General features: G+C 39.5%; 1 protein-coding gene across 1 annotated transcript in view; it reads right to left on the bottom strand.

The window, feature by feature from the left end:
• Positions 1 to 382: 382 nt before the first annotated feature.
• The window catches only part of PXYLP1 (2-phosphoxylose phosphatase 1), a 48,151-nt gene continuing 26,214 nt past the window's right edge, over positions 383 to 22,319 (bottom strand). The window contains exons 3-6 of the mRNA XM_058844466.1: positions 12,595 to 12,756; positions 11,575 to 11,701; positions 3,678 to 3,817; positions 383 to 2,712 (exon numbers count right to left, since the gene is read on the bottom strand). Of these exons, the coding sequence (XP_058700449.1) occupies positions 1,781 to 2,712; positions 3,678 to 3,817; positions 11,575 to 11,701; positions 12,595 to 12,756 (1,361 nt within the window). The 3' untranslated portion in view covers positions 383 to 1,780. The remainder of the gene's footprint in view (positions 2,713 to 3,677; positions 3,818 to 11,574; positions 11,702 to 12,594; positions 12,757 to 22,319) is intronic.

The following is a 22,319-nucleotide window of genomic DNA, read 5'->3' as shown; positions in this document are numbered from 1 at the left end:
CCTCAACATAAAGGAAAAGTTACGGGGTCTCTACCTTTACTAGTTATATTGGGCTTTAAAAGGTCCCTTTCACCTCATTTCTAGAGCCAGCTCACCTTCCGGATTCTCTCTTCCTGTTTTCCCTCCAGCACACAAGCAGGGATGATGACAAGCAGATCCAGTCTCTTAGACAGAAAGGTTATCACTCCAATGTGGTACAAAAGGCCCAAATATTCTATCAGGATTTCCAGCTCAGTATTCATGAAGTGTTTACTTGCTCCTGCCCAGACTGGGGCCCAGGACAGATCGAGTGCAGAAGTTAGAAATGCAACAAGCAGCTTAAAAATATCCACCTTGTTGCTGCAAACAGCTTAGGAAGTCACAATGAACATAACACACAAATACACAAAGAGACCCCAGAATTTTATTTAAAGAAACATGTTCAAATGCAGCATTGAAAACAGAGAGAGTGGAATGCCAAGAGTCAGAGAACTTATGCTGAGTTATGTTTTCTTTGACAAACTAGCACCATTGAATCACAACTCACAGACTAATTTATTTCTCGAGGTTATAAACCTCCATCATTATAAAATTTCTAGGAATTCTATTAAAAATTTGTTCTCAATTTACTACTCCTACAGAGATGAAAGCAGTCTGAAGTTTTCATATCTACTCATTGCTCAAATTACCCATAACAGACAGTTTATTCTTAAGTCTAAACATCCTGATCAAGGGGAAAAAAATGTCTAAAAAGTGACTTCCACAAGTCTTTACAAACTAAACAAGTAAGAAAGATCTACTGTGTTATAAATATACACAGTACAATATATACAAGTCTGGTCTTACAAAATAAGAGCTTCCTAGTCCATAAAAATACTAACTCAACTACAAAGATTTCTCATTATTGAGTCAAACTGTCTCAAGCAGTCACCATAGCAATTTCCTAAAACTCTGATTTGTTCCATAGCACAACAGCTTGAACGTGTTCACAATGGGAAAGAGCCCAACACTACACCATAAAACTGATTTCTAGCCCTAATTTCCCACTCATGTTTAGTGGTACTGTTAGTGTTTGCTATCTATTGTAACGTCACAAGGCCTTTACATGTTTCTAGACTGTGTTTGAACTATTCAAAGTGCTGAAAGTGCGATCAAAGAGTAGAGTTTTGTATCCCTTTTCCAGTACACCCTTCTCTGGCACTGGCAACAATAGCCAAGGGTTTCTAGGTCTGTGAGGTGCAAAAGGCACACGCTCATGTGTACATGCTCAGGGAAGTATTCACACACACATACATGCACTTTGCTTTGAGGACCTGCCCCATAATATTCGAAGGCTTCCTCTGAGTAAAAAAATTCAAAAATTCCTTACAAATGCCTCAATGCAGACACCTGGAATTCCTCATAACCCTGACATGAGCTGCTTAAAATGACTGTGAGATGGTGGTGGAAAAAAAAAAGTAGTTTAAACTTATGCTATCCAAGTATTGCTCTGGAACAGAGAAACACAAAGTCTATGCTCTCTCAGTCTATCAGGGAAGGGCCAGGTTACATTCACCCACATGGTTTATCACAACACTTAACAGCATTTGTGAGCATACACATACACATAACCCTTGGCATTTGTTCTTCTACTGAAGGCCATCTGCAGCCTGAATGAAAATAAAACTATGTGAAGGATGTTCCAAGCATTACCCTTCTGTACTTACACCCAAGAATACAAGAAGTAAGAAAACTGAAGTGTGCCTCCGCCACAAGAACAGATCACTGGCATAAGTTACCACTGCCTCCTCTCCTCCTTTCTCTACAGTGCTCTCCTATGACATGCATCATAGTAGCTTGTACTGTTAAAAATTAGGAACATATCCCTCTTGACAAAGTCGACAAATTTTTCTAGTGGGCACATTGGCTTGTTGGAACGTTTATAATGATCCTTGCAAAATGAGGTCTGGAATGTGACATCAGCACCATTGTACAGGATGCGGATAAAATGTTCTTTGGGCCTCTTCCCATCCTGCCACAACTCAAAAACTAATCTGGCAGCAAATCTGGGAAATCTGGCCTCTGTAATGCCCAAGGCACTAAGAACAGGTGACAAGGTGACATCATGTGCAGAGTAGAGAACAAACACTTCTTCCTTCTTGCCTTCTGCAATACGCTGCAGCCGATTGACAGTCTGGTTGAGGAGGGGATGAGTAGCCAATAGTGCATACAAGAAGTAAAGTTTCTTTTGCTGTCTTTCTCTCTCATCCTCCAACTGGTGTCTCTTGATTACTTTGAAGTGTTCCATACCAATGCAGCCAGCTTTGGTACAGGGAAACGAGACATTATGACAGAAATAGCACAAGAGAGAATCTATTGGGTTAGAAGCTCTCAGCTGCCTGGTGGGAATGCCCACAATCTTTGCCATATCCACATATATTTTCTCCAAATTGTTGTTTTTCACCCGTAAGCTGTACTGCCTGCGCTGCTCCTCCTCCAGGTAGTGGTTTCTCATGGGACAGTCGCAGCTTGCCGAGCAAAAAATGGTGCTCCACTGGTGCCTCATGTTGATTTTCTTCCAGTCAAAATCTGGCAGAAAGGTGTAGAGCAGCGCCAATGCGCTCTGCAGGGTTCTGCTTTTCCCTGTGGTCTCCAGGTAGAGCTGCTTGGCTGTCCAGTCACCAGGGAGCAGCTTGTGTTTGTTGATATAAATTTCTCGGAGCAGTTGTCCGTTTCGCAGATGTTGTACAACCCCTGAATTTTGACAGAAATTACAACACATGATTAGAATCTTTGTAGTTTTGCAAAAAAAAAAAAAAAATTACAGGTAGTAGCCTTACTGATAAATGAACAAATTTTAAAAGGTTATAAACTTACAAAACTGAACCACACTTACAAGGACTATTAAGAAAACTGTCTGAAACATGAGAAACCTGCTATTCTTCAGTATCTCTCAGATTCTAGGAACTAACCTGAAATATAGAAAATAATTTGGTTCCATAAAATTTGCTTAAAACCTCGGTAATTTAACCCCTCATGCACAAAAATACCTCTGCATGCCTTGCTACAAGCCACAGGAGTCCCCAGATGCCAGCTCAGTGACACAATCCGTGTGTTATGTGCAATCTCAGTGGTGTCCTGCCTTGCTTTCTCCTGATACCACTTTACACAACTTGACAGTGGCCAAGGATTCCTTCCAAAGGGATCCCAGAACACACAAGGATCTGACAGGCACCAGATGTGTAAAGCATTTCCATAACACAAACATCAGGTTTGTCTGCTACATCTCTTGTAGGGTCCCTCTGAATCACAACCCCATCAGTAACAGAGCACCAGATCTTCCACAGCAGAGACTGACCCATGCTGTTTGTCTGAAGGAGGAAGTTTGTCTAAATTGAGGAATTCTGAGGTGTGAAGCAACATGAAAGAAAGGTGCTCTGACCTGCTACAAAGGAAGTTAAAAGAGATGCCAAGACTGAGCAGCGTGTAACAGGATTGTCAAGCTATAGGATCAAGCATGGTTTCTACAACTCTTGCCACTTCTGTAGTTGAGAGTCTAACACTTTATCCATATCCCAGCATAACCTAGGATATGAACAACATGATAAGCCTCCATGCAAAAGCATTTATGTCAATATAAAGAGAATCAGAAGATCCCTTTCCAAGCAGACTGTGTTTAACAGAGCAGAGGATGAGACAGAGCTGCTAGGGGAACTCACCTGTCTGTGTAAGCTCTCCCATTTCACACAGGGAATGACTGGGGAAGTGAGGCAGGCTGCTCAGAGAACCATCCATTTGGGCTGCAGACCCTTTGGACATATGCTTAATGAAGGCTTCAAGCTGAGGATGAGAAGGTTTCCTAGAGAGATAAAAAACCAAAATGTGAAAACTTCCAAAAGCACATGGGAAAGCAGCTCGAGAGAGTCAAGTATTCCAAGTATGTCAGCTCAGAAGTTTCATGATGTGAGGTTATTTCCCACTGAGACAACATCTGCTCTTACTTAGGACTTTTGCAAGTATGGAAAAGAAATCTAACTACTTTCTATCTACCAAAGAACTATAGGGAAAAAGCTGTCATGTTAAAATTATGATAGCTTTCACTAAGTAATTTAGACCAATTTCTGGGGGTTGCATTGAATTTAGTCACTAATATGTTATGAATTAAAATGGAAAAGAAAATATTAAAAAATCCTTAAGAAAACCTCTCTCCAGTTCCTGAAGCACCAATGGTCTTTAACAGCACAGCCAAAGGCAGTAACAATCTAAAGGAGTTCAAATACAGTACTTAAAGTAGATGATCTTGAAGGAATTCTCAGATTTTTTAATGTATGACCATAATCTCAGCTCTTATTTCTACTCCCTTCAGCCTCAAATCAAATAGTACATGTAGTCTCAATTCTGTGGGACTGGCAAGCAGTACCCAGTGGCCCCATTAAAACTGGAATCATTGTTTGGGGTACTACACTTTTATCCAGGAAGAAAGAAGCCAACACTGCTGGACACATACACAAGTAAAATACCCCCATCATGGAAGTAATGAATGCAGCTGGAAGAGATACTCACTAAGATATCCAAGTTAACTCACTGAAACAGTTTAAGTCACTGAAAGAACAGTTACATCTCCCACACTGCACTGAAAATTTCAAATACCCCATGGACTCAGCTCACTGTGGTACTGCTGTGCAGAAAGCTACAGGTACAAAAAAGTTCACAATGTAACCTAAAGGTAATCTGAACCTTTAAAAAATAATTCTAGGATCACATTCCTACAGCAAAAATGCATTACATGAGGGGGGACTTCTTTGCTAAATGTCAGCAGTTATGAAACGTTACGCAGTCACCTCTCTAATTTTGTGCAGAACTAAATCAGAAACTGCTTGGCAATCCAACTCTGCTCCAGATGGTTCTTGTCTTAATAGGATATTCAGCTTGAATACAGTTAATATATTCTCATGTTGCTTAAAAAAATAAATACCAAATAAATGCTGTCAGGGATCTCTTACAAAACTCTGGGATTTGTGTTTACTGCTCATATTTACATTTGTTAGAATGATAAACTATTTTTGATATAAAAACCTCAGATCTTAAAAAGAAACCCGAGTTGCAGGATGCACCAGAGGGAGCAATAACACCACTAAAGCAGGAATGAGAGTCTGCAATCAAAGTTTACTGGAACAAAGACATCCATGCTTACTTAGAAGAGCCAACTGAGAAACTCTCATACACGAGAGGACCTCTTGCAGAGCCTGCATATACAGGAGGGCTCATAAGAAACAGTGTCTGTCGACAGAAAGGTAGCTCATATCATTTTATAAAACTTGAATTTTTCCTTATTTAATTTCTTTTCAGGAAAAAAAAAAAATCCTGGCAGGAAAATGTTACAATTATGCCACTAAGAACTGCCAATAAGAAAAAAATTCAAAATGAGCCAAAAAAAGCGTAATAAGATTAAAAATCAAACTAATTTTTTCATTAACTTCATATTAAAGGAAAACCAGCCAATTTATGATATTCTAAATCCACAGCTTCTTCTGTATATTGTAATTTTAACAGGGCACCTGAAGATTAGCATTTGCAAAGCAGAAAAAGGAACAAAGCCTAGTTTATGTTTCTGAAGCAGTGTAGAATCATACATTAGAAGCTTATTCCAGCTCCAGATGAAAATTTCCAACAGAACATTTTGTACACTGCACTATTTTCACAGTCCAGCAGTGAAATCTAAAAATGGAGGAATTAAGTTGAGAAAATTAAATTACACCCATTAGCAAATGGCTTGTTAAGCTTATTAAAGAGGTAGCAGGCTGAACCACCAATTTTTTAAATTTTGAACTTTATAAAACTACACTTGAATAAACTGACAATCAAAAATTTCCATAAACTCTGTTCACTTAATTAACAAGTTCTGCAAATATATGTGAAAGAAAACTAAAAGAACATTATCCATTCTGCTTCTTTTGCTGCTTTACTTACAAAAGCCTGGAAGAATTCTAATGGAATCAAATCTGTGCTGATAAAACTGCCAGAAAAAACTTGTGGGAAGAAAGAAAGGAAAGAAGAAAGAAAAGTATTTATCTGTACTTTGCAAAAGGATTTTTCTGAAAAAATGGCAGGCAAAATAAATTAACTTTCAAAACAAAATCACAAAAGGGATAATAACTGATTTTATATTCCAGTGTATTAATAATATTAGACATGGAGATGCAAGTTACTTAACTTTGGATTACACTGTATTTAAAATTAATACAAGATAAGCACATGCCTGCGGAAATGCATTATGAAATATGATTGTTGGGTATCTTTCTGAATAGAAATTCAAAGTTTACTTCTTCTTAAATAGATATCCCTATACAACTGGGCAAACAAACACCTATTTTTCTCAGCAGCAAGATTTGCAGCAGCACTCAGGCTCCCAGCTGACAAAGCATTCCCCCTCCTGCTCCAGGACTTGGCTTTTATTTAGAATATGAATCCTCCTGTTGAATTGGCCAATTTACAGATGCTGCAGGAGATGGAGTATCCAGGCAACACGGCTGAGGCTGCTGGGGCTGCTGGAGCAGGAAGCAAAGGAAATTGCTCAGTTACACAGTTGAAAAGGCTGAATTATCCTTTAAATTTTATTTCCATAAGAGTAATCAGAAAATAAAAATTAACTAAAGACTTATCCTTCTGTAATTTTCCTGGTCTTACAATGGCAGGCTACCACATTTGCAAAAGGTAGGAATATAAAAAATATTTCAAATTTTGTCAGAAAATGGAACAGCTTTTCATTTAAACCAAATAGCAATAGCCACACTTCCCAGTTTTAACATTTGGTTCTCATATTTAAAATCTGTTAATTTGCCTTTTAAGGATTTTTATTTGTGTACAGTAGAATACATTTTATCTGTAACAGAACAGAGGATGCTTCTTTTCCCTCAAATAATTAATTCAGCTGATATTTTTGTTATTTGCAAACTAAGCACTGGGATAATAGATCCTAGATTGAATACTCTGGTCTTCATGCACTAGCATTAAAAGGGACCAACATTTAAATCTTTAATCAACATTTAAATATCTTATTTGCAAAGGTGTTAGAACGCTTTAATATCAACTTTTACTGCCACACTGTAACTAGTGCACATGGAAACAAATATTGCACAACTATTTGAACTGTATTTTATATTTCTGCCAGGAACAGAGCTGGCCTCCTTCAATAAAATTTCCTTTTTCCCTGAGGAGTTGATACAAAAATGCATGGCAAAAGCTGAGAGGACCAGGCTTCTCACAAGGAGCTGAAGAGCCCTCAGTGCATCATTCAGTGGGTAAATGTGACCCCACCAGGCTTCAGACACACAGAAATCACTTTTCTGTAACCACACAACACAAGGTTCTGCCTGCAAACCATACCAAGAGTGAGTCCCTTTCTCTTTACTTGAAATGCAAAAAATCATTTTAGAACTTCAAGCAAAAATAACATGTGTTTTCTGTGAAGTTCAAGTAGGCAAAAGAAAGTGTGAGATCAAAGGACTGCACTGTGTGCTTTTTAGGAAACAAATGAATGGAAGGAGCCACTAAACCAAACAATAGATCAGTGTAGTTTATAAAAGAGATCCTAAGGCAGTACTGGTACTGTTGGGGATTATTTCTTCATAAAGGTCTCTCAGCTTGTACATTTTTATAACAAACTCCTCAGTGCTCCCCTGGCAGGGACTTGGAGTGAGAGGATCTGTGAGGTCCCTTCCAGCCCAAACCATTCCTTGCTCTGTAATTCTGTCTGCTTCAGTGCTATGTGAATCTTTACAGAGGCCTCAGGAGACCTTTCCTCACCTGATTCTGGTCTGGGATCCTACCTTGACCTCACTCCAAGTCTAATCCACACCCCCTCTAGCTCACAGTTTGATACCTGTCTCATCTCCCACCGCCCAGCTCATCTTCGTGGCAGCTCCAAAACATGTGCATATCAAACCTAAAATTTCAGTATTTGTTACTAAGCTTCTTATGATTAACATCAACACCTTTCAAAATGTCTTCAAGTATATGCTAATTAACCCAGCTTACTATCAAATTATAGCAGTCTTCTGAAATCATTTTAGCATCTTCCAAAAAGCGTTTCTTCTCTCTCACATACAAACTTGTGAAGAAACACTGTGTATTTTTTACTTTTGACACTATAAATGTAAGCTTCGTAAAGAAAAAAATGTGTGGGATTCATTTATTTCCCCCATAAGCAAACACTACAATGAACAGATTTTTGTAACATCATACAAGGAATTTTCTTGAGGAAAAAAGTATGCATTATTTGGTTCCCTTTGGAAATTTGCATCCAGAACAATAAAAATGATAACAATAATATTAATTGAAGTTTTAGATGGAAGAAATCTCCAAAGCATTTAATCCATTTGCTTATATTCATTCCACACTTACATGTCACAATCCATAATTCACAAAACCCAAGCGTGACCTCAAGGCTATTTTGCATATCCATTAGAAGTCCATGGGGCTGTGGCATAATCTGCTTAATTAATGAATTCCATCAGCTGAATGCCAAGTCAAATAAAGAGCAGCCTGCATATGAGCAGCTTGCTTATCTGCTGTTGTAAGTCCAAAAAGCTTAAACAAGCCAGACTTGCCATCAGACATCTCAACTCCACTGCACAGCAGCAAGAAAGCCTCAGTTCAAAGGCAGTGATTACAGACCCTGTCACACTCCCCATATAAATACATTTACAATCAAGCAACACATTTACATCACAAAGGAATATAAGCCTGACAGCCAAACACAGCAAATAACTTCCTGATGCTGAAGTAATGAATGTTCCATTCAAAACAATGGTTTAATTCTACCTTTATTCAGTAAGGTCAGCTTCAACACATCCAGACAGAATGGTGCAGAGCCAACTCCTTTAATCTTTCTGCTGCCCTAAATTACAAGAGGAGATGCTCTTTTACATAAATTTTGTTCCTGAGGAGACAAGGTCTTTCAGTGGCTGTGAGTGGTAAGGGAGATGTTATTTACACAGTGATGCCTTAATGCCTCACAATCAGTGAGAGCCACTGGTACCCCCTCTGGCTCCTGGGAGCCCAACTGTGCCCTTTCAACTGCCCCACTTGGTCAAAGCCACACTACTTCCTTGCCTTTTAGCTTTTCTGACTCCAGGGCCTTCATGTTGTACTCCTTGCCTGAAACTGAAGTGGAAACAGCTATAAATGCTTTTTTGACAAACACAAAACTGAGGTCTCATGTGGCACACTAATATTAAGAAACACAGCTATTCATCTACCACTGTCACTTGCAGTTAACATCTTTTCAATAAAGCTTTCTCACACACATTCTAGCATGACAGATATTAAGAAAGATCAGAAGATCAGAGCCTTTAGGAACTCAAATAGAAATCTGGATCATATTTCTCTACTTAGTATTTCATGCTGAAAATAATATCACCCCTAGTAGGCAGATCATTAAAACTGTTATCATAGCTATTAGCAAATGATTCATTTTCCATCTTCTTAGAATTTTATTTTTTTTTATTAAAGTAACTCCCACTCCACTCTGTGGCAGACAGAACTGAAGTCTGGTCTCCTCTCTGCAGCCTCAGGATTGCACATCTCATTTCAGTTTGCAGAGGGCACAAAGTGCTTCTTGGGTTAGGTACCTCTCAAGGAAATCCAACTTCTCCTGCAGGATGTTGGACCAGACCCCTGGATGATACCTCTTGACAAAACAAACATTTTGGTGGAAACATAGAAAAGCAGCAACCAGTGTCCAGCCTCTTGGGCTGCCTGCGCACACCACTGGATGGTGCACAGTTTTTCATCCACCAGAACCCCCAAGTCCTCTGCAAGGCCATTCTCAGTGATTTCTCCCAGTCTGTACCCATGTCTGGGATTGCCCTGAGCCAGGTGAACCTCTTGACCCTCTTGAGTTTCTCATGGACCCACTTCTCAAGCTGGACACAAATTTCTTGTCACTGCAAACTTGCTGAGAGTGCACTGTAATTCCAGTGCCCATGTTATTAATGAAGGTACTGAGGAGTGCTGGGCCCAGAGCCCAGAGGGACAACACTCATCACTGGCCTCCACGGACACAGAGCCACTGATCACCTCTGCATCCATTCAGCCAACTCCTCATTCACTGAACAGTCCACCCTTCCAGCCCACACCTCTCCAGTCTGGAGGTAAGGATGCCATGACCACCTTCCCTTGACCACCATCTCAGTCACCCCATCATAGAAGGCCACCAGACTGGTCAGGTATATTTGCCCTGAGTAAAGCTGAGCTGGCTGTCCTGGATCATCTCCTTGTCTTGCACTTGCCTAAAAATTCCTTCCATGATCCTCCCAGGCACCAAGGTGAAATGTACTTTCAGCATGGTGTTAACATTTCCAGCACACCAGAGCAAAGCCATCTGTGAATAAAGAAATAATGTTCTTGCTTTGCTTGTGTGGAATTAAAGACGGAGGAGATTCTGTGCCATTCTGGAAAAAAGTATTTATGGTCCCTCTGCACTGCTTTGTGTACCTACTGTGCCTCTTTTCCTGAGTAATGTTTGCAGGAACACGACAAACAGCCCTCAGCCACTGAAATCTCCACACCTCACACTGCTGAGGGCACAGCAGCATGAAGGGGTAGATCTTCCCAGAGGTTTTGCTCACATATTTTTCTTTTAAGTATTCAGTAAGTTCATCAGTAAGTCCTCTGCTGAAAAATCATCATCATCCTACTTTAAAGCACTTACATGTAATCAAACAAGCCATGGCAAAGGTTGGTAAATTACATCATCACTGTTTTTTATTACTGTTGTACAGTATAACTCATCTGTATTAGTGAATAGAATCGAAACAAATAAAGAAGGTTCTGCCACAAAGAAGCAATTTATATTGTATCTGCAGCTCAAAGTGACTCAGGTGTGAAAACAGCTCTCAGCAGCCTACAAAGACATGATGTTAGACAAAAGCAAGATACTGAAGCAGAAAGGAAAATGATGTGTTAGTGGCAGTAAATAACAAATAACAAACAGCTAACTAACTTGTGACAGATCTAAACAAAGAGAGGTAGCTACAGGAAAGGGGTAGTTGTCATGTAGCAAAAAGCACTTTCTGTTAACTTGTATTTTAATAGTTAAGTCTACAGCTGCCATTTTTCCTGAATTTTGACACAAATTATTAAGGGAAAACTCTGACAGCCTGAATTTCTGAAGAGTAGAAGGAAAAATAATATAAAATACAAATATCAATTTTCTTATGGTAGTGCTGGACTGCCTGAGAGCTTTTTGTATTCAGATGAAGGGAAGCGTGCTGAGCTGAAATGGAAGAGATCATCTCAAACAAAACACATTTTCAAAATGTAGAGACTTATCTAAGAGGAATGGCAACCTAAATATCCAAGTAAATAGCTTTTGCTTTTTAAAGAAATATGAAGAACTTACTCTGGTCTGAAGTGGTACCATGCAATAGTTCTTGTTTCAAAGAAAATACTGTGCACCACTGACCCAGGGGTTGGTTTTTTAAACCATGGCAATACACAATGGTCAGAAGTCACAATGTACTTCAATGGTACACAAATTATTTCCTGAAGAGGAAAAAAAATTACTCTCAAGCAAAAAAAGAGCTTAGTAAAGACAAACTCCAAGAATTTTACCTGCTGGGCACCAACATACAGTCGATGTCAGGTCTCTTTGTCTTGGGAATGGCATACAGAGGATACCTATCGCCGTGTCGAATCAGCACTTGAACTGACACCAGCTTAAAATAATGAGGGGCATGACCTAAAATGAAGAAAGAGAAAACAAAACAAAAAGAAAAAAAAAATTTAAAAAAAAATGTTACCTGCATCCACTTTCTTTAATTAAAAAAAAGCTGGTATCATTACCTTGATAGCTTTGGTGTTGCAATGAAAGAAAACACTCCTAGAGAATTACAATTTACCAACCCAAGAAAGACTTCACTTCAGATTGCAAGACAAGTTATACAACACTGAGGTTCCTAGCACATCACCACAGTACATCTGAAGTCCTCCAACCACACAAAATATTACTAAAGCACTGAACTCTGTCAACACAACAAGGTTATTCCACTTTTATAACGCCTCTCTTCTGGTCCCCATCATAATGATGGATTTTGCAGCATGTCTAATCTGGATCTTTTCTATATACTAGTCTGAGATTTATTTGATACCATTATTTGGATATGCTAATGGAGGACTTCATTCAAACTTGCTGCAGCTGCTGTGGAGCAAAGAATGCAAATATGCCTTCTAGCTGACCACATCTAATGGCTTACAACTCCAAAATTAATTATTTCTGTGGGGTTTTTCTTCCAGAATTCCAAGTCAACTGTCTGAAATGCAGCTGATGTGTAACAAGAATTACAGCTCAAATATTGAATATCTACATCTCTCCCAACCCTTTCAGTTTTAGGCCTACAGCTGACTATTGGGTGAACACAGACCAATTTCCAAAAATCAAGACAACTAAGAGGATCCAAAGGGAAGGGAAGAGCAGCAGCATGTTTTGAACAATTTAATGTAATTCAGTGACAAGCTGGCATTTGCTCCACCTTCTCCAAGCAGCAATGAACTGGCAATGCACAGAGCTATCATTTCTAATAACAGCACAAAGAAACAAGCAGCTAACCTGAGGTCTGCCCTCCCACAGCCTACCTTCCATGCTGCGCTCAGCAATGGTGGGAATATTGCAGTAAACATGAGCTTCATAAACGGGGTCTATCACAGGAGGCTCCGTCAGCAAATCAGGCATTATTCTCTTCCGGCTCTTAGGATTCAACCCATCTTCCCTGACAGGGTTTACTGGGATTAAATGCACTGAAAGATACAAAACATACACCATAAACCTTCAGGAGACTTTAGGGACATACAGGATTACGACTTTTTTATCATAATTTTTAAGTAATTATGCACAAAGACTATGGTTTCATGAAAGGATGTCTCCCAATAGTATGCAGCAACCTCACTGCGATTATTTTTCCTGATTTACGTAGCCCAGAAGAGTTCTTTGGCTAAGTCAATGCTTGGCTAAGACTTCAGGAACAGATCTGGATGTAGAACAACTCTGAGTTTTGCACTCTTCCTGAATCTGCTTTTCCTATCAGCCTCTCAGCATGAATCACAGAAAAAGTGCCACAATAGGTCTGGCTGTCTCTCATCATTTTAACTTAAAAACTGACATTGAAGGACATCAGCAAAAACACAGCACAGCTTTGATGAGGGTAGTACAAACCACTGGGAAAACAAAGTAGTCAAGATTGAATGACTGGATAATTCATCATTTTCCTCACTAATCTCTGCCCTGACATTGCCACCTTGTCAACCCTAAACAATCTGGCTTATCTAAAAAAAAAAAATAAAAGCACAGAAAAATATATTTTTTGGCATGAAACTGAGACTACTGAAAAAATGTGAAACAAAGAAATGCAGTAAACACACAGAGAGGAGAAACTAACTGAAATACCACATGCTGAAGACCACTACGTTTACCGACATGTAGATGAAAGCTGAAGCACATCTAAATGTAGGGCCAGAGTTGCAATGACCCTGCCTTGATATGAGAGCATCAGTTAATTTATGAGTCTTACCAGACTAGTAATAATAAATGCCTCTATTCTATTCTATTTTCTGGAATTTTAATCAGAAGTTTTAGAGGTGAAAAAGAGGAGGAAAAGTGTTCATATTTTTACCCCATTAGTCTTCTACTTTTAGAGGGAAAAAAAAAAAGAAAGAAAAAAGAAAGAAATGATGAGACAACAAATTTCAAAGCAAAACTTTACTAATTCTTCCCTGTCAGTTCCTCAGTTCCATCTTGACTCCCAGTTCCAATTTCAGAGGTGAATTTGTTCCACAATAAGTAATGTTACAGACCAGGAAAACCAATGAAGACAGCAAACCAAAGCAAAACACACACAGATTTTAAGAACACATAGCCAATAACAAACACAGGCTCTTTATTCTTACACTACATTACGCTTCAAATATTTTTATGTGGTTACTCTTTGTCTGCCAAAACCACAACCCAAGCATTTTCCACAGCCTTGCTAGTGCTGTTGACAAGGTCAATACCTGCCAAGAGCAGTGACTTGAAACTTTTCATTAAGCTGTTTCAGATTTTGCTTTCAGCTGTGTTTGGTGAGAATATTAAACAGTAATTTTGACTTTGGACACTTTAATTGTGGAGCTCAGCTGCTATTTCAGCCTTTATCTACCAGATTGACTTTTTAACTCCTTGTTTACGCTCACAGTGTAGTGAGACATTGCAAATGCCTGCCCAAGAAAGCGGCAAAAACACAGAGCAAAAACACACAATACCTGTCAGAGGCTGGGAACTCTGGGCTTTGCAGTACATTTCTACCTGGGGTATAAATCCCAAACCCAAGAATGCCACACTGAACTGTGACTGGACTCTGCAAATAACAGCACTACAGACAGCAGCTGTCCACAGTTCAAACTGCAAATTACAGCTGCGTTCTAATGGCCAGATTTCCAAGCCAGAAAAGGTTACAGCAACAACTCCCAGCTTTCTGCAACAATTCTCTCTAGAGCAACCCACAAACAACATTGCTTCTGCTCCCCTAATGTCACAGACACAGAGCTGGCTGAAGTGCTCAAGAGGTCATGAAGCTCAAGTCACAGGAAGCTTAGACACAGGAATGTTTCAGCAGACAGGGGAAACCATACCCCAATAGCAAAAACCCCAAGTCAACACTGATCCTAAATTTTGGTTGGGAGATTTAAAAGCAAAATAAAGATCCTATTTTTTTATTTTTTTTTAATCTAAGGCAGTTTTAACCACAAAACCCCTGAACAGATCCCATTTTTGTACTGAGACTATTAAGGGCAGAAGCCAACAGATGCATACTATGGCTTTTTAAAATCAAGTGCCTATGATTCCTGAGACCAAACACCTTGTTTGCAGAAAGCAAGTCTCATTTCTAATCTGACTAGTTTAATAAATACCATAACACTTCTTTATTCTTAAATTTGTCTGGCAAAGCACTAAGTCTTACAGAGAAGCATCTACTCTCTTTAAAATATTAAAAATAAAACTGAAGATTAATAATAACATTGAACACTAAGAATAAAATTGAATAATAAAAATAACACCTGCCAGAATACATGTTTGCAGTTTAAAAAGCAACTGAAAGAACACTTTAAAAGGAGACTCTTAAGTCAGTACAGCAGGTATAGGTACAATTTAAGAATATTTTTGGACTGGAAACAGACTCAGAGATTAGAAATATCAATAGTTCATGTCATAGCTGGTAAAACCTGTCATTGTACAGTGAATATGCTTGGCCTATATAAGGGAGAAGAAAAGACACGAGAAGCAGTATTTGCTTTTAACACAGTGTAAATAACGCATACTGGGGGAAAACAATGGCAATCAAACTATACCCAAACACATGGGTCGTCTATTTAATGTAGCTAAATAGAAAAAGGAATTACATGAAGTGGGCTCCAGTCTCTGCAGTCTCCTAAAAATCTCCACCAGGTGCATAGACACAAAAATAACAAGTATTTCAGAGCTGGGGGAATGGGGACAGGAGGGATGAGGGGAACAACAGCGAAGAATGACAACACAAGACCAAGGAGAGATGAATCTCAGCAGGAGCTGCCTTCCCATTGCTCAGCACAGTCACTCTGAGGAGCCCACCCAGCCACACTGGTCCTCCTCACCCCCTGGTAAAGCCCCTCAGAAGATGGAACATTCCTGCAGTTTCAGAGCTTTAGGATGACAATCTCAAGTGACACATCCTCTCTTTGTATTTCTGGCTGCTGAAATAACAGAGGTATTTTCCATGCTCTGAGCTGTTTCTCAACTATTTCCTCATCTCCTACCATTCCCTGGACACTGTTAGTGCCTCGTGCATTTATGATGTTCTCTCCTTCCTCCCTGCCTTCTCATTTCAAGTACTTGGCCTTTGTGTTCCCTTGCTGTCTTCATTTATCTCCCTTCCTTGCTGTCCAGCCCTGCTTCACACACGTCACCCTCTCCAGCTCCCTTTGCACACAAGGCTCAGTTTGGTCCTTCATTTTTGTACTCCCTGTACTACACAGAGCAGTTCTCTAAAGCTCCTTGAAGAAGAGCTGACTGTGTCTCTGTATCCAAGTACTTCCCTGCTGCAAGTCCTCCTCCGCAGTGTCAATCCCACCTCTGTCTCCTACACGGGTTTTCTGGTCCATTTGTAACAAACTACAAACAAAAACCTACGGTATTGAACTGATACAGCTCAGAGAGGAAAGGGAAAAAAATAAATAAAAAATAACTTTTAAAAAGCCCCTCACATAAAGCTGAAATTTGTCTTTTTTCCATACTCAGTTCTGCTCTTCCAGATGTAAATCATTACAAGGTCAGAATACTGCTACACAGTTTTCACATTGTTTTTTACAGCTTAGCACTATTTTATGTGAATTTCTCTATTAGTTCACAGTGACATGCACTTTCCCAAAACAGAAGGCTGCCAGTGTGCACATAGTCATACTTAAATCTATGATTAAGAGAGGTTTTGAGAAGGATTTTTCCACTGCTGTGCCTTTCAAAGCTCATGTTTCACTGCAACAGGAATACAACAATGTAAACCAGAAATGTAACAGATTATTTTGATGTGCATTTACCGCAGCCAAAGCAGTTAATAAAATAGATCTGAAACATATTTCATCATCTAACTGGAAGCTTTGCCAACATCGAAACTATAAAGAATATGGACATATTATTACAGAGGTAGCTTGACAACAGAAAGGGAAAGAGAACACATTTTATTTCCCAATATTCATAAACTTATTTTTATAACTAAAGAAGCTACATAAAAACTACTTTGAAACAATAATTTTGAATAAGTTATAGTAAGGAAAAAAAGTAGAAAGTTAAGAAACAATAAAAGGAAAGAGATCAATGCAACTCTTCACAGGGTCCCACCAGGCTAAAATTGTTTGAAACATGAAGTAAATTCTACTGCTGTAGAATCACTCATTCAAGAATTCTTGCGGCTCCAAACTCAGATTATTTATTTTAAGTCAACACAATTTAAAAGGAATAAAATCCAAATTCTGATACTAAGTCTAAACAAAAAACCTCCAGGAACCTTTATTTTAAATCACACCACAGAACATGAAGACCATATTCTAAAATGTAGTCAATAGCTTGTCTAATAAATGTGTTTAAGAACAAACCCAGTGGTGTCTCAAACATTACGAGTATGGTTTTATTTACAGTGTACCTTAATTAGGACGTATTTAAAGAGCAAAAAGTTAAATGTCTGACTTCCATACTCCCCTCCACCAAGTTTCTGAATGCCACAAAATATATAAACCCCCTAAAATATTAGACAAGTAATTTCCAAGCAAGAGAGACGATTGTTCAGAAGTGCTTTCAGTTAAATGATTGCAACAATTCCTACATAGCAACTAATCCCCTCTGGAAAAATGTCAAGTTTACCAAATCAGATATTGTGCTCAGAAGCCTAAGCAGGGAGCCAGAAGTGCATGAGGGCTACAAAACTGATGTGAATTCGACAGAATTCAGTACAGCAGAAAACCAAATACACAACAAAGTGCAATTCATGTAAAAAGAACACCAAATTAAACACTAAATCACTTCATTTGCAATTTCTCTCCCTCCTGCACTCCCACTTTCAGCTTGAGATACAAAAGGTAGCAACACTGTTTACCAAGAAGAAATACATTTATCCATGAAAAAGAATCAACAACATTTACCTAAAATCAGAAAGAGAAGCAATAAAACTGATTTCCATTGCTGTTTTCCCTTGTAGCTCCAAACAGCCTGAGAAGCAGCAGCACAAGTAGCCATGGTAGTCTCAATTTTCTGACTTAACAGAGTCCTGAAGTTTATCTTTTATAATACAGAAGGTTCTTTCAGCCTCATGCAAACATACTATTTAAAATAGTCAAATAGAAATGCAGCCACACAGCAGAAATTAAAAACAGCAACCCCACTGTAAGTAACCTTATGCTGATGGGTAAAGAAAAGCAAACACGCATGTCAGGGAGCACAAAAAGTTATTTATCCACTTCCACCTTTCCCCCCACCACTTTCTGCTCCTAGCAGGGCAGTAACAAGGCTGCCTAGCACAGAGCAGAACACTCAGGCTTCTCAAAGTCTGCTGATGAATGTGGACTTTGCAGATTCATAGAATCATTTAGGCTGGAAAAGGCTTCTAAGATCATTGAGTCCAATTGTTAACCCAGCACCTCCATCTTCTTCTCCACTAAAACCTGGCCCCAAATGCCACATCCACACATTGTTCCTCATATCCCATCTACAGCTCCCCTGGCACAACTTTAGACAATTTCCTCTTGTCCTGTTCCTTGATACCTGGGAGGAGAGACTGACTGGCACCTGGTTACAACCTCCTTTCCGGAGCTTGGAGAGAGAGATAAGGTCCCTCTGAGCCTCCTTTTGTCCAGGTTAAACACCCCAGCTCCCACCTCTTCTAGTTCCTCTCTCCCTGAAAAAAATGGAAGCTAGAACATGAGTATGTACAGAAGAACAACCCAAAAGAGGCAGGAATTCTTGAAAACAACTGGGGTGGGGGGAAAAGCTGAAGAAACAATCTGGAAAAAACAGGTAATGCACACATGGGCTGAAGAGCACATCGTGCAACACTGAAGGTCCACTGCCAGTGGAGAAATGAAGCAACCTGAGCACAGCACTGCCAGAGCTCTGACATCCTGTCCCCCTGGTGTGACCCCTGCAAGTCCCAAGTCTGATCCCTGCAAACCCCCACCCTCATATCCCTGAGCAGCACACCCCCAGGATCAGTTTTAGAGCTCTGCATGGATCCCAAATGCACATTTGGGTATTAACGAAGTTCAAATGTGCCTGACACACAACCCATCGTTCTCATTTTCTTCTTCTGTATGGCTAAATAAAGGCTTTGACTGGCTCAAAGGTAAGATCTGTATTAACAGCAAGGGCCTTCATCCATAATGCATAAGGCCACAATCACTAATGTGCTGTATTTGAATGCTCAGTAATCACACAAACAAAAAAAGGCTTATTAACCTCACCATGGTCAAACTACCAAGTACTATTAAAAAAAAAATTACCATCAAAGTCTTTTGAAAGGCTTTCTAAGCCTGTGAACATAAGTTTCTAACTTTAGATTTGGTATTTATATAAAATATGAATGGAGCTACTAAATTTTTACAGTCTTAAATTTTCACTGGCTTTTACTTTAATTAAGCTACACATTCTAATAAACGCCAGTAATTTTTACTTTAAATAAAACACCTTGCCCTACAGAACCTGAAGAGGAATTTTGTTTTTTTATGTAAGATCTGTCCACACTGAACCTATGAAGAAGCAACAATCCTGTGTCTTTTCAGTCTCAATCCTTAACTACTTTTTTCATTACAACTCTGCTTTTCCCCAAGCATTTGCCCTTCCATTTCCTCTGCTCTTGCTGTGTGTCCTGCCTGTTGAGGAGCAAGGGGAGAAGGGGTCCCTCAAGCACAGATGTGTTCATGGGCAGCCACAGCCCCCTCTCGACTATAGAACAGGCTCTGAGCTTCAAGGTTTTCTTCCCACAGTGCTGCTAAATTCTCTGAGCACAACTACAAAGGAGAAAATAAGAAGAGTGATGGGGGAAGGTGGGTAACAGAGAGAATAGTGGTGGATGGAGAAGGGCACACACTTTAATTAACCTGGAATAGCAACAACAAAATACTCTGCCCTAACAAAACCCTGAGAAGATAAAGAAGGCTCCTTGGAGTGTAATCTCTCCACAATACTTCAACCTAACAATGTGTGCATTCCAAGGTGACAATGGTACAGCCTTCAGATTGCAGCTGTGCCAGGGCAGCAGAGGCAAGCACCTCCCTCCTTACACACTCAAAATGTTACCTACCCAACCTGAAAACGGATGATTCACACACAGATTCATCAGCCTCAGTATGAAAGAGGGTAGGAACTTCCAAGCTCATGGGATTGACTAAGCAGCCAAATGGGAGCAAACCACAGATCCCCTCTGAGGTTCCGACAGTTTGCAAACACTCGGCACCAGTGGTGAGTTATGGGCTGACACATGCCCAGACACATACACCTATTTAACCCACTCAATTTTGTGACTGCTGCTGCTGTTTTTCCTTCTGTAAAAGAATTCATAGTAATTTAGAGACTTTTCAAGTAGTCTTACAGCACAATCCTATTGCCAGCAGCCTACGTGTCAAGTTCAAGGACAAACTTTAAAAAAATATTCACAAAGAGTATTTAGGTGTAGCAAGCATGTAGCAGATATCATTGTATAAATATTCTTCTGATGGTAGTGCTTCTAATCAAAAGTGCTGAAAAACGCTTGCTACAGCAGCCTTGAATACCTGCATTTCATACTTGCAGAGCCATGGCTCTGCTGTGGCCCTCAGCACAGCATATTTTGACACCAGAAATTAAAGCTCACTAGAATAGTTCTATCGATCCTATCAAATAAACATGGACATCTCCCTTCCTACAGCAAAAAAAAACCAAAAAACAAAAAACATAAAACAATTACTTTGGAAGACAATGAGGAATGCTGCAGCAAACTTGTGAAACAGAACATTATATTTCAAATTCTTACAGAGAAACTTTAACCTGTCAAGAGAAATTTATTAAATTCACATTGCTGGGGAGCTGGGTGGAGGAGGAAGGTGTGTCCATTTCAGTGCACTCATCTTTGTTGGGTAAATTTCTGCATTACTTGGGTCAATGTTACAAAAATACTGCTTTTAAAATTCTGTTAAGTGCTATGTTTGTATTTCCTCATGTAGTTCCTCAAACTATATCTTCAGTTTCATAGTGACAATACAGAAGTAACAGTCCCATTTCCTCCCCCAATTACTTCTTGTGATTTAATCAAAAAAAGAGGTTGATTTCCCTTTTCTTTTAGCCTTGCAGACTCAGTCACCACAGAGCCTGAAGCATCAGGTGCCTTCCTGCCCTCCTCTACCTGGAGAGCTCAGCCACAGTCTCCAACCAAAACATGCTGGAGATGGGAGCAGGGCAGCCAACACAAACAACCACTCTCTTCCAACTGGAAAAATACCCAGGGGAAATTTGAAATAAAAATGCTGTTTCTGTGTTTAAAGTGTAGAAAATATAAGTTTTCTAAAGCATCCTGTATATCATAAGTTCACTGACATTCAACAGAATGACTAGGTTGGAAGAAACCTCCAAAACTGAGGCCAACCAAAAACTAGACCACAGCACTGAGTGCCACATCCAGGTTTTTTTTTAAACACATCCAGGGATGGTGACTTCACCACCTCCCCAGGCAGACCATTCCAATATTTTATCACCTTTTCTGTAAAAAACCTTCTCATAATATCCAACCTGTATTTCCCTTGGCACAGTTTGAGAATTAGGGAAACTAGGAGGCTGCAGACGTACCTCAGCTAACCCAGTGGAAGTCAGATCTGATTGAAGGAGAATAAATGTGAGCTCTAGAGTATTCCTTTTATTAATGTGCATGTTTTGAAAAAAATCACAGATATTAGGACACAAGGAAAAAAAACTTAGATTTAACACTGCTCCCCTGCCATGCACAAGCAAAATGGAAGTCTATACATACAGCCCAGTATGAGTTTTCTCACCACAATTCCTGCTTTCTCCCCAGAAAAATCATAATACAATTGCAGCTACAACTTGTAAGTGCATCTTAGTTTTTCTAATCAATCCTGGCATCATTTTCTTACATGAAATGCAAACAAAAGCTTATCCTTCAGTCTAATGCCAGCTGAGTTTTCAGCCTTCTTAGTTTTCAGATCCCTAAAGTTTTCCACTGGAGATGCAAATGTTCCTATGGACAACTGAGAAGTACTATAAATAGGCTGCTCTCCTCAGCTGTTTTTCACAGATTTGGACAGAAATAGCCAACCCTCCTACCCCTTTCCACAAGTGGGGCAAAGCCTACTTGTCTGCGTATTTTCTGGCTCACAAGCTGTGAGCTTTCTTTACAGGTTTTCCTCATTTTGGGGCAATTGCCATAAGTAGCCCTTGCCCAGGGCCTTATTCCACATCAGAGTCAGGGCAAAAGACCAGATTTCAGTACTTATGTGTTCATGTTTAAAGCTAAAACTGAGCAACTACATACAACCACCATGCCTGGTAGCTTACCAGCTTTAAACACCAATATTGCAGAGAACAGGTTTCTTATTTCCAGCTGCATTAGCCGCAAGCCTAGCAGATTTTTTTACAAAGTCACAATTGGACTTACATGAGGGAAATAAGTACGTTAGGAAAATCCTTTTTGCACCAAACACAACATGGCAGGCCTTGTGCTCTTGTGTTTGAAAGCTAATTTATGCAGATACATTAAATTATACAATGTGTGCTTGCATTTATTAAGTCCAGATGTGGCTCTGAAAAGAGCTTTATCGTT

Source organism: Poecile atricapillus, chromosome 8 (assembly GCF_030490865.1).
Source record: "Poecile atricapillus isolate bPoeAtr1 chromosome 8, bPoeAtr1.hap1, whole genome shotgun sequence".
NCBI classification, from domain to species: domain Eukaryota; kingdom Metazoa; phylum Chordata; class Aves; order Passeriformes; family Paridae; genus Poecile; species Poecile atricapillus.
This window is presented reverse-complemented; position numbering and strand designations above follow the sequence as displayed.